Raw genomic sequence first — 13,900 nt, 5'->3', positions numbered from 1 at the left:
ACGGCTGATTCTTTCCCTCAGTGTTTGTATTTTGTCAGAATCTGCAGTGATTCTGTTGCAACTGCTTTTAGCAGATGTAACGTATGAAGCACAAAAAGTGACCCTGATGGACTCCACCCGTCCGACAGGTCCAACACCTGCTGAGGAATAATTACATGAAGAATAATTACACAACGTGTTGACTAGTCAGTGTGTGTGTCTGTGTGTGTTTTCCACCAACAGACACGGACTACATCAGCGAGGAGGAGAAACAGAAGGTGGAGCTGATGTTGACGTTTCTCACCGAAGAATCCAAACAGGCAGCAGCCAGCACAGCTGTGAGTACAAACCGCAGCATGTTCACGGTCACCTGACTCTCGTGCAGCAGCTTATTACTCTGTTTGTTGTATCCTGAAACGTGTATCGGTAAATGCAGGTTGTGTTTTATGTTTGCCTCGGGCAGAAATGTAATCGCTTGTGTTTCAGGATTTGTTAGCGCAAATTGAGGGTAATCTCAGATTGACGGTTAACAAACCTCTCAGACAACAGTCGAGGGAGGTTTAGGGGAGAGGATGTTATTGTTGCAGGAGAGCCGGTGAAGGAGGCAGTTTGGTTCCAGACCAGACGGCAACCTCTGGTTCTGCCGGGTGAAGCTATTGCGGAAGTGTCTCAAAGCTGCATTCTCTCTAGTGTCCACCAGGGGGCGACTCCTCTGGTTGTATAGAAGTCTATGAGAAAATGACTCTACTTCTCTCTTGATTTATTACCTCAGTAAACATTGTAAACATGAGTTTATGGTCTCAATCTCTAGTTTCAAGTCTTCTTCAATACAGCATGATGTTCATTTAGTACATGATGGTCCATTTAGAGTCACACAGACCATAAAGCAGGGGATGCTTCCTGTTTACTGGTGACGGCAAAATCACCGAACTTGAGGCTTCATTACGTCAGTCCACAAACCAGTGGGTGACGTTCCGATGTCCACTTCTAATGTACAGTCTACGGTTTAGACAGCCTGCTGCCCTTGAGGATGAAGCTGGTCAGGACAAAACCATTTCCTCCTCCGCAGTGGAAACCCGATCCTTTACTCTGCCTTTTAGACTCCACCACAGAGACAAACTGTCCGGAGAAAGGATTTATTATTGATAAGGGAAGGAGGAGGAGAAAAGAGAGAGAGAGAGAGGGAGGGAAGAGATGGAGGGGAAAGTTGTATAAACCTCTTTTCCTTTTTTGTTGCTACGTCACGCTTCAACAACTAGCCGATCAAACTTCTTCGACGGTATTATTAGAAAATCCTGCCGTAGTGAACAGCTTCTCTTCATGCGGAGGACGGACCGTAGATGCGGAGAGAGAGCGAAGCACACGGTCGGTAGATTGAAGTGCTGTGCGTTTTAGAGCCTGAGGTACATTTGCACAAAGCCACTAATGGTTCTCCGCAGAGAGGAGATGCACTCTGCTCTCACTCGGCTCGAACTGGGAAATGACTTTCTCTTTAATGTCGGGGGGTTCTGCACGAGATTGGAAAGTGTTCTCAAGTCCAATCACTCCGACTAATAAACGGTATACAGCTGTGAGGCAGCAGTCATTTATTCCTGCAGAGCGGCTGCTGAGGTTGAATTAAACATCGTCCGTGTGTTTAATACACAGTGAAGATGGACGGCGATGTGACGACATGCTCTCAAGAAAGAGCAACGCACTTCTAGAATCTTATTATTATTCTATTATATGTGAAGGAGCGACCCCAGATAAACGATATTAGAGACGTATTCAACACATTTTCAGATTCATGGAGTTATAGATTGTTATATATTAAACACATTTTATATTTTTCGTTATGAAGCCTTTTGTACAAAAAGAAAGAAAAGTATATTACCATAATTTAAATGAATGAATCCGAAAACCTTTCATGGACCCCCTGGAATATTATGTTGCTCCTAAAAATTAAATATTTATAGAGTTTATAGTACAGCGAAATAAAGCACCTCATTTTCTGCACGATGCTGTGAAGAAAGGACAAAGACGCCGCACACTGACCTGAAGGGTTTTCCCCGTCAGACATCACTCGATGACGCTCTGAACATGAAGTTCAGCCGCGGCGTTAAAGCTTCCCTGTGGGGAGTTTGACCGAGCAACAGAGGACAGATAAGAGAGCATAAGAGAGTTACAACACAGTCAATGCGTGTGACAGAAAGGATTCATATCATGTAGTGAGAATAATAATATAGCAGAATAATAATGATATCAATAATAGAAATGTGACTAATAATAATAATAATCTTAATGCATCCACATTTTATATAGTCACAAAATAAAAACTAATGTAAATCGTGCTCAGGCCTTCGATCTCTCTTCTTTATTCATGTGTGTGTGCAGATGCAGTCATGTCTACATCCTGCTTCTGCACAATAATGAGTCACTATCACTAAGTCACTATGCATGATAACCAATAATTGTCTTTTTTTAACATATTTGCATCGATGTCTGTATCTTGTAATTGTCAATATTTACTATTTGAACTTTAAGAGAGAGTAGTTTTGTACTATTCCACTGATTCACAACGCAGAACATTTATTTAAATCTGCTCTTCAAATGTTCTGTGAGGAAGGAAATGCATGTTTGTTAGAGCTCAAGGAGACACACAAAGGAAGGCAGAAGGAGCTGAAGGATTCATTTGTTAGGAGCAGAGAGAGGAGCTGGTCCTGTTTGTGATTCTTGATGCCACCTTCAGCTGCCTGTTTGTTATTATTAAATTAAATCATCAGACTGTTTGAAAAGCTGTCGGGCGTCTGAACGCTCTTTACTCTGAATGTTTTCCGTAGACGATTAACACGCACACACACACGCACACACACACACACACGCACACACAAGTACACAGATATTACAAACGGCTCTGCGGGTTCACAAATCCATCATCACTCGGAGGACGGCCGCTCTCTCGTTTGCTTACGTTTGCCAAGACAACAGCTCGGGGTGTCAGGGCAACCAGATCCACGGCGTTAAAGCTCTAATGATTTCCCCTCCAAATGGGGGAGAGGGGGGAGAGGGGGGGGGGCACAGAGGAACAGGAGGAGAGACGAGTGTCTGATGACCTTTTCTGTTAAATCTGCCGAGGTTTTTCCTGCTGAGAGCTGCGCGCACACACTGGATGTGATGAATAATGTGTTTGGCCTGTAGTGGACCCCGATTACAACTAGAACGAAAGAACGTTTTACCATAAAGATGAAATAGTCGACTCCTCATATTCTATCCGGGGACGACTCCTCTGAATCTGTGGTCCGACGAGACGAAGAACTAACTTTCTTTCTGATCTAATCTCTAATAAAAGAAAAGGTCATCGGCTGTAAAGGGCGAGCAGCTGACGGGGAATCTGGGGTCAGTGAGAACAGCTTCTGCTGCTGCGTCTACCTGCAGTTATCTCTGGTAGTCGGTGTGCAGGCTGGCCTCGTCCAGTGTGTTTCCGGCCGTACCGACACAAGACAGTTGTTCGTGTGAAACAAGAAGTCAACGTTGATTTGTTTTTAACTTCTGTACTTCAGTAACGGCACTCACGTAGTTATTTTAACCCACGATCACGATCTTTTTCTAAACCTAACTAAGTTGTTTCCTGTGACGACGGAGTTCATGTTATATGCTGGAGTTTCAAAGAAAGAACGCATCAAAAACGAGGAGTAACTTTTTCGTAAGATATCGTACGAACACGTTGCATTGTGGACTATTTCAGACACGTTCTTCACTTCAGTCGATTGAATATCGATCGAGATCACCATTTTGGCTTCTCACAATTAAATGAACGCGATCGACTGCGATTTTGTCATTTTTTGGGGAGCCGTCACACCAGCTGTGTGCGTGGAAAAACGTTGCTAAATGATGCGGCTGCAATCTAGACTAGAAAAGTAATATACTATATATTTTATATAATTTTTTCAACAGAAATAAACCATATTTTAAGTCTCGTTTTGATGCAAAGATTTGTACATTGAAAGTAATTTAGCACCAGATGGAAGTTAAAGCAGTGCTCTGTTTATATATAAATGTGAAAGACTATTTTGTCCATACGATCAATGAATAATCATAATAATCGAGATAATCGTGCGGCCCCTTTCCTCACTCTGTTACATGTTGAGTCCGTCTGGTAACTTCGTACCTTTAGGACCTAATAAATCCTCCCGCACATCTCAAGTCAACACACAACAGTCTGCATTTCTGAAGATGTACACAAATACAATTCATATTTAATCTTTGGACACAGTGTAAGACATTGTGTTCGTAAGCCGATTTAGCATTTATTATCCGCAAGGAAAATAAATGTGTTTAATAAAACAGCTGAGGGAAGAAATACTGTGATTAAGACCGTCTTCAGTTAAAGAAGAAATGTCCTTCTGGAAGCCTGTTATGTCAGCCCGGCATCATTTTAAAGATGAGTTTTCATTAAATATTTGTTCTTCTGTGCTACAGTTTATAGACATAATAAGTCCTCCAAGAAAATCTCTATCGCATGAGCAGAATAACAGTTTAGTCGCCTTAAATGTTCAAATTCACATTTCATTGTCTATAAATCGTGAGAAGAGCAGAATTGTGTGTAAATGATGAATTACGTCTTTGTTTTATGCAAGAAAACATATTAAATAATTTACAAGTGAGACCAAATAAATGCACTCGGGCAGAGTTAATAGACTTTCTCATCCGTTTCATTTCCTCTCATCAGTTAAACAAACTAACATTAAATACAATGTTATGAGTAATGTACAATTATCAGAACAATACGAACGATGCATTTTCCAGCTGAGTTTTCTTGAGGATTTTCTCAACACATAAAGGAACAATTTATCTAAAGCTGTCAGGCAAATGTAGTGGAATAAAAACTACAATATTAGATACAGTGGAAGAGAAGTATAAAGTAGCAGAAAATAGAAATTGAATTGTGGTGCAAAAATGTAAAAAAACGTGCTGGACTTTGACTCCAGAAACACATCTTGTCTTCATGTATTAAACCAAACTATGATCTTTCCCCAACCCTAAACCAAGAGCCGTGAGCGTCTGAACATAAATCACCCACTTATTTGACATTTCAAAATGTGTTGTAATTCCACTTACATGGTGCGGAGTACTGACGAGCAGTGTTTCCAAGTGGGTCATTTATCTGCGGGTCATCTGGAGTCCCGAGATCTGAAGCTCTTCCTCTTTTAAGAAACAATTTAATTTTCTTTGTCCAGAAGCGAGAGACGTGAGATGAAGTGAGCCCCGACTGAGCAGCTCTGCATGACCTTTCGTTAACTCGAAATAAACTGCTCATTAATTCCCAAATCTTGAAGTGACAAATTTACTTTTTTAAGTGAAACCAGACTTTTGTCTTTTGGATGTTTTGTGATTCTTCTCAAAGAGAAAAACAACACATTTTATTTTTAAAATAATTAATAATAATACTAAATAGCAATTTGCCATTTTACAGAGGCAGACCCAGTTTCCGGTCTTTATGCTAAGCTAACCAGCTAACCAAGAAAGAGAAGAAGAGGATTTCACTTAAGGGAAAGTGTGTAGGATTTAATGGCATCAGTAAGTGGAACTTTAAAGTCTCTCAGAGAAATGTCTGGAAACCAGTCTGTCCCTGTTGGTTTGAGGAACTTATAAAGATAATCTATTCTGTGTTGAACCTCTGACCTGTGATCTAAGGCACAGCGGTGAGTGTGACCTGCTGCTGTGTGCAGTAATGAATCTCATGGCTCTCAGGACGGGATCGCTCCACATAATCCGCTGGATTTGATGATTCTTCTGTTTTGAGAGGAGAAGCACAAGAATCTGATTCAATTTCTTTGAGGTTTTTGAGCGAGATGTTCACGTAGTAGTACGTAGTTTTGTGCTCTCTTGAAATACAAACATTTTGTCTCTTTGCAGTTAAGAATGAACTTGAAATGTATTGAAGTGGGTCTTAATTAAAACCAGACTGTTATTTGAGGAAGGCCTGTTTCTGTTTACATACAGGATGGTATCATCAGCGTAAAGAAGAACATTGCAATAATCAGTTAAAAAAGAGTATGTAAAGCATGTGTAAAGTAAAGAGCAGTGGGCCTAGTATTGATCCTTGTTGGACACCTCGCAACCATGAAAGACCAAACTAATAAGTAGTTAAATAAATATCAGTGTGCAGCAGTCCAAAAGCCCAACATAGATTTTATTTTAGACACGGTCTTGTTTTTATTGAGCGACAAAAGTTCATATTTAGAAATCAATACAACGCAGGACAAAAAATACATATTATTATATGGAAAACTGCAAATTTCACTATCTCTAATAAAAGGTATTAGCTGCTAATGCATTGGTAATTAACTGTGTACCTTTTTAGCTACAATCTTTCCACCATCTTTCAAGTTCATTACTGTTTATTTCTGTTTGAAAGTAGATTAACGATACAGAACATTCTGAATGAGGTCATATGCAAGCAATCCACCCATCAGATGCAAATGAACTAACAAAATAAGCAGGTTAATAATATAACTGTTTCTGTGACATCACACTATACACAAGCAAACACTGCATTCATTTTCCAACCGGACAAAAAAATATGAATTATTTCTAATTGAAAGAATCCTGTAATGCAAACTGATGTTTTGTTCATTAACCCCAAAACGTACTGTATGAGGCAATCAAATGTGTCTCTGACTGTGTAAACAACATACTCAGCTTTGTAGAAGTATAACATTTGGTGCCAGTCAGTTTGGGTAAAAAATATAATAACGGGAGGAAAAGTATGTCCCTGTTAGTGAGTCTTCTATCAAACGGGTTTCATTAAATTGGGTCCATGACAAACCCAGACAGCTCAACAGTAAAGTCAGACTCTTTCCACCGCTAACAAACTGATAAGCTGCAAAAAACCTGCATGTCTGACAGTGATGAGCAACACTGTCGCCTCTTCTGTTCACGTTACACAACTCAGACTTTCAGCACAAAACTGCTCCAGGAGCTCCTTCCTGCCAGCTGCAACCCAGTAGTCAGGGAAATTGTTGGCATCGTACGTTTCTGCGAACCACGGGACAACCTAAATGTCGACGTCTCTCTGAAACGGACGTACGATTGATAAGATTTAGGCAATAAAACTTCTTATTCATGGTGTGAAATAGATCATGGTTTAGTGTGAACTAATAACGGCCCCTAGCGGACTTTCTCACGTAACTTATCGGGTGTAGCTGCGTTACGTAACAAGTGTAACGTCGTTTGGTTTCACGCGAGACAAAAGTCCTCATTTAGTTTGACCCGTCCACTGCCGCTCCCCCCTGCTTTCTCACATGTTAGACTCCGCTTGAGACCACGTAACTTAAATATCACGTAACTCATCACCTGTCTTCATATGCTACGCCCCTTTAACTACGAATACGAAAACTTCGCCTTTCGACGTATCCAGGTTTTGCGGAAACGTACAATGCCAATGCATCGTCGCTCCCCCTACACTTCAGACTATGACTTTCTACGTACCCCTCTACCCCTCTAAATGTGTACATTTGTCTCATTGCATACATACACTGCTCATAATAAACTTCGGTTTTTTTCACATGGACCAACACGTTTAGTTTAAGTCAACAAAAACACTTTTTTAGGAAAAAGGAGGTTTTGGTTAAATAATGTTTTTTTTCTGTAGTGAAGTGGGTTTCTTTACCTACGAGATGTAAGTGAAGTACGTTACGTAACTCAAGTGCTTATAATAAGATAACGTTGACTTTAGGTTTCAGGCCCCCGACACAAACAGTGGCTTCCTGGGTGAAAGTCCTGCGTTTGTCTTCAGACGTCGTCACTTGACTTCCCGACTCAGACCCGACTAAACCTGACCGAAGTCTGAGGCTACATTTTTTGTTAATACTTCCACATTTGCTGCTTTGCAAATACTTTCTTACACATAAAAATCCGACCGTCAAACATAATATGGCATATAGATCCTACTAACTGATACGACGTAGTACTACGCAGTACTACCACTGCATCAACTACCGGCATGTACCACTGCAGCTCGGTGTCGGGTCCTGAGTTCTACTACGACGCCCAGAAGAGTAAATAAGCAGAAAATATCTATTTTAGTCTTCATGTTCTGGCTGTTGGTTTATTATTTTTTCAACATATCGTGTTTCTGAACGCCGTTTCGTCATCCTGATCTGGAACAATCCAACCAGATGGTGAGGTCGTCTTTATCCAACAGCAACAAACGTGGCAGATGGACGGTCAGCAGAGAGGACACAGTCGACACTTTATTAGCTTTTTTTTCTATGGAAGGTGTCACCTTTTTACAAATGTTCTGCCATCTGTGGGGGTAAAATATCTCTAGATGTCTTCAGAAACTGGACAGGATTCAGGTCCAGGACTGAGTGCAGTGGACAACAAAGTGTATTTAATGACATGGAAGTTGTCTGGGAGACATTTGTAACAACACAAATGTTAAACTATTCCAGCCTCGGGTCATTTTTACTGGACTGTCTCGTCAGGTTTGACTGATAATTCAAACCGTATACGTTCAGAAGGCAGCCCTGAAATGAAAGACATTTAATTAGATGTTTTGATTTGTTTGTGGTGAGGTTATAAAGGGGAAACTCTAACCTGCTCTTCCTGAGATTGATGCCTTTGATGCGGCAGCAAGACATGTGTTTCCTGGTCAGTAGGTCCGAACAGGCTGTAATATTTCCCTTTTTATACGAGTGACCTTCATCTGGCTTCTGCCCACTCAGCACAGAATGTGACGGCTGCAGCCGGACAGAAGCACTCTGCACATTCAGGAGAACATGCAGTTTGTCTTGCACAGGTTTTTCTTTTTTCTTTTTAGTACAGACACTTTGAACCTTCCTGACTCAGCTTCAGCCTCCACAGCTTCCAAACACACAGTCCATTACACTTCCCCACACACACACACACACACACACACAGTTTTACACACTGGCTGCCTTTATCCACTCGCCTGGAAAACTCATGAGCTCCCTGCAGCCATTCATTCTCATTTTACCTTCAGCGTTGCACCAGATTCACATCTCTCTCTCTCTCAGACACACTCTCTCTCACTTGAATTGAGACGTCCACGTTCTCCTCAGGATGAGCTGCAGTAACTTTGATGATACGTTCACATACTCACGAGGGATAGTAAAAAAACAAAAGCATTAATTCTTTTCAAATCCTTGTCCCTATTTTACCCACAATGCACCTCTCTCTCTGACAGATGATGTGTTGTGCTAACCTGCAGCAGAGCTACAGAGGTCTGGTAAACTCACTTCTGTCTAACTCTCAGGTTTGTATGTTTTCGGGTCGTCTGGTTCTTTCTCGTGAAATCTCAGGAACGTCACTCACTTGCTCTCAAGGTTGAACTGATTAGAACTTCACTGTGACCTCATTAAACACGTTTTTTTTGTGGTAAAACTGAGGAGTTAAAATGCTAATTATGACAATTTCACACAAATGTCTATCAAGATCAAATTATGACATTTCGGACACATTTGGATGTAAAATCGACCTTGAGGCCGTTTACTTTTCAAACCCGCACCGACTCAAGAAACATCCTCAACATCTGGAAACACCTGGAAAATCTCTGAGGTTCAGTTTTAATTCATGACGAAATACCAACGACATTCCCGTCGGCCTCCTTTTTACTCCTGGTATGATTCCTTATTTAAAAACTCTCCTCTCCTCCTCATGAGCGTCCCTCACTGTCGTCTGTTGATGTTTGGCCCTTTCTCCTTCACAAGCTGCCACACTATTTTTGGCCTCCCTTCGACTCGCCCTGAGACCAGACACGCATTCCTCTCCACGCGGGTATTTTAAGATTCAGATGATCGCCGGCTCCCCGGGCGCCTGCACCAATCACATCACCCCCGTCCTCCTCTGGGCCCTCCTACTCTCAAACCATCAGGACTCTGTTTTTTGGCTCAAACATGCACATGTGCAGCCTGCAGGGTGAACACACACACACACACACACACATTAATACAGGCCTCTATGTGACAGATTGCGTTGTGATATTTATTTTAGTCCTGCACTCGACAGTCTCTCTGAACTGTGACTGAACGCCGGGAGGGAATTTATTTTTGAATTCGGCACAAACGTCTTTAAGTCAAAGATGGACTGATTCGGGTCAGGTGGTCAAAGGTCGCTGTGACTTCACAAAAACACATTTTTGGCCGTAATCCAAAGACTTTACATGGATGTCTGATAGGATAAAATGACCAAGTGATGTAAACTAGTTCTAGTTCGTAATTGCCTGCAATGAGAACATTGCTGCTGATGCAAAGTGTCGTAACTCCCGCTCTGTTTCTGCTGAATCTTTCGGTTTTATTAGGGCCGAACCTCAAACAAAACCCTGAATTTGTGTAAAGTACTTCGTCAGTTTATTTTCTTTTAAATATTATTTCTTTACTGGATATTTAAGTCTTGTGAAAGTGTAGCTTCTCGCTGGTCTTTGTGCACCTCTTTGTATTTTTAATTGAGTGTTTTTGTGGTAGTTTTATCTGAATCCATGCATTCACAGAGGACAGTTCTTCCTGAAATGTTACTCACTTGATCTTCCGGCACTCTGACTGCGTTGGTCTGTGTACACACTGATAAACAGCCTGCAGAAAGGGCACCTCCTGGTACTTCCATTGCCACTTTCATCTGCACCTTTGCAGAAATACCGGATTTAAACAAATTGAACAGACATACAAAAACGATTTGGACTATTTGGTACAGTCCTAGTTTGTGATTGTGTATGTTTTGAAATGAATGAAATGTTAACTGTGCTCCAATAATTGTCCTCATCATTCAGTTTGTGGTTGTTTTCTGTCTCTTTGTGGTCGCTCATGCATTCACTGTGTCCAGGTGACAGTTCTGCCTCAGGGACACGTTGCTCACTCGCTCTCCCTTCACTTCCTGTGTGCTGGTCTGTGTACACACTGATGAAACAGCCTCCTGGTACTTTCATCTTCACTGGCCTTGAAATCAATGCAGAGATCTTTGTTGTATTTTCTGCCTGCCACTTCATCCTTCACTCTCTCATCTTTTCTCTCAGTCTCTTGTCTCGTCTTCATCCTTCACTCTCTCATCTTTTCTGTCTCTTGTTTCGTCTTCATCCTTCACTCTCTCATCTTTTCTGTCTGTCTCTTGTTTCATCTTCATCCTTCACTCATCTTTTCTGTCTCTTGTTTCGTCTTCATCCTTCACTCTCTCATCTTTTCTGTCTCTTGTTTCATCTTCATCCTTCTCTCTCATCTTTTCTGTCTCCGTCTCTTGTTTCGTCTTCATCCTTCACTCTCTCATCTTTTATGTCTCTTGTTTCATCTTCATCCTTCACTCTCATCTTTTCTGTCTCCGTCTCTTGTTTCGTCTTCATCCTTCACTCTCTCATCTTTTATGTCTCTTGTTTCGTCTTCATCCTTCACTCTCTCATCTTTTCTGTCTCTTGTTTCGTCTTCATCCTTCACTCTCTCATCTTTAATGTCTCTTGTTTCGTCTTCATCCTTCACTCTCTCATCTTTTCTGTCTCTTGTTTCGTCTTCATCCTTCACTCTCTCATCTTTAATGTCTCTTGTTTCGTCTTCATCCTTCACTCTCTCATCTTTTATGTCTCTTGTTTCGTCTTCATCCTTCACTCTCATCTTTTCTGTCTCCGTCTCTTGTTTCGTCTTCATCCTTCATCCTTTCTGTCCCTCACTTCCTCTCCCCCTTTTGAACTCTGTTTGACTTTTGGATTATAACACATTTTGCGGTGAAACGGATAAAAGGCTTACAAAGAGTTTTGAATTGTGCGACTTCAAATTTCATCTAATTGACAGCTGGATTAAGGGGCTCTATTGCACTTTGATATATCCGTATTCCTGACAGTAGGACTGACTCCTGTATTATGAAAAAATACGCAGATTGACTCTGAGCTAAATTAATATTTAAGTCTTTTATATTTCGTCTCTCCATCAGAGTGGTTTCCTTGTTGTTTGAATGTCTCTTGTAGGTTGTTGTCACATTAAGAACTTCCTCAGAACCAGATGTGTAAACCTCATACAGATGTGTCCAACGAGTAGAGAGGCAGCTACAAACAACGAAGGCTGAATATGTGATTGTAGGTGGAAGTAAACGAGCTGCCGTCGCACTTCTAAAACACTGTGATGTGTTTTTAGCTCTTTTGACGAGAAATCTGACCATCTTTATAAAAGGAGAAGTGATCTCATGTCATCTAATCGTCTTTACAAACTTGACTAAATTAAACGGAATGGTTTTTGTTTTGTAGATCATAACCTTTATTTTAATGACTTTATTTCCAACATATAAGAAGTTGTACAGGATCTCTATTACAGATGCACGGTGTGAGTGTTCTGATCATTAGTATGTACAGGAGCAGAGTGAAAGCCACTTAAAGAAACCTCTTGAGGAGATGAGACGTGTGGGAGGGATCGGCTGATTACAAAATATAATATAGGAGATATATACAGTGCCTTTAAATGAGGCAGAACAAAGAGCGACTCAGTGGAGCAGAAGGTGTCGGTTTGCTTCTGTGAAGGTGGAAGTAAGTGAGCTCACAGACTGACCAGGACTCAAAGACTCTAAAATCTACATGAATGAAGAAAACAGAGTTCAGAACAAAGTCAGAAGATAGAGAGGATCATTTGTTTGGTCTATAAATTCAGAGCATGAGCTGATAAGTTTGTTTTGACTGTCCAACAGTCCAAAACTCACAAAAACTGTTTATTATCTCATAAGACAAATGAAACTGCAGCAAATCTCCACATTTGAGAAGCTGGAAACAATCGCTTTTTAGCTTGAAATGATTATTTGGTTATCAAAATGATTAATGTTCAATATATTTACTTTCCAGTTTATGGATCTTATTTTATGTTTCCAGGATATTTATTGAGATTTAAAGTCTCGGCCAAGTCGGCAGCATTAGAGTTTCACATAAAAACACAAATAACAAAAAGACATACAAAATAAATGTACTATTAAAAACATTGCAACGCTAATTATTTATATATAAATAAAATGGGACCTAATATGGACCCTTGAGGGACACCGTGTTTTTAACTTTACGTTGTGCCATCGAACAGCCTTCATCGTGTTTACTTTCTAAAACCAGACAAGTCATTAAGATATAAATGATAAAACTATTTTAATTGGGGACTTAAATCCTTTCTAAACCCTTTGCTACAAATGAAGGTTTAGATTTTAGTTGTTGGGGTTAGACGGACGAGGAATACAACATTTCTGCATCTGTGTTCTTGTTGTTGGTCCAATTAAATTAGTCAGAACGGAATCCTCCATCTCAGGAGACGAACACTCAATGTTCATCTCTCGCTGTAAAAGCAAAAGCTACTGAAATAGAAACGGAGTAGTTGCTGTCGGAGGTGTTGATGTTTTATTCACGGCAGAAAAGAGGCGAGAACAGACGAGAACATCACAGATTGGCTTCGAGGCTCCTGACAGCAGATCATTTCTTCATCAATATTCTGCGGTCAAACTGCTGCAGACGCTAAATGATTCCCTGCTCACACAAAGTCAGCTGGTCTGGTTAAAGCTGACGATGTGAGATGAAGATCAACTGCAGGTGTCAAAAGGTCCAGCTGTTTAATGAGCAATCAATGGAGAAGGAGACCAGGTGTGAACATTGAAGAAGTGAAAGCAAAGGGAGGGGGGGGAGAGATTGATGAAGAGGAGGAGAAGGAAAGAAAGAAACTGGAGAATTGATGAATGAATGGGAGCGAAGAAAGTCTAATAGCATGACAGGAAGACAAAGAACTGCTGCTGGTAGAGACGAGGATAACGAGAGCAGCAGAAGAAGACAAAGTACCACTCTTAAGTCTCTTTGAGGTCGTTTTCAAGTCTTTGAGGTCGTTTTAAGCCTTTGTGGTCGTTTTGAGTGTCTTCATGGTTGTTTTTTCAGTCTCTTTTTTGAGTCTTTGTGGTAGTTCTTGAGTTTCTTTGTGTTCATTTT

General features: G+C 40.8%; 1 protein-coding gene across 1 annotated transcript in view; it reads left to right on the top strand.

The window, feature by feature from the left end:
* The window catches only part of rnf123 (ring finger protein 123), a 100,191-nt gene that overhangs the window by 78,350 nt on the left and 7,941 nt on the right, over positions 1-13,900 (top strand). The window contains exon 38 of the mRNA XM_079156478.1: positions 223-317. Coding sequence (XP_079012604.1) covers positions 223-317 — 95 coding nt within the window. The remainder of the gene's footprint in view (positions 1-222; positions 318-13,900) is intronic.

The sequence above is a fragment of the Pholis gunnellus genome (assembly GCF_910591455.1).
Source record: "Pholis gunnellus genome assembly, chromosome: 3".
NCBI lineage: Eukaryota > Metazoa > Chordata > Actinopteri > Perciformes > Pholidae > Pholis > Pholis gunnellus.
This window is presented reverse-complemented; position numbering and strand designations above follow the sequence as displayed.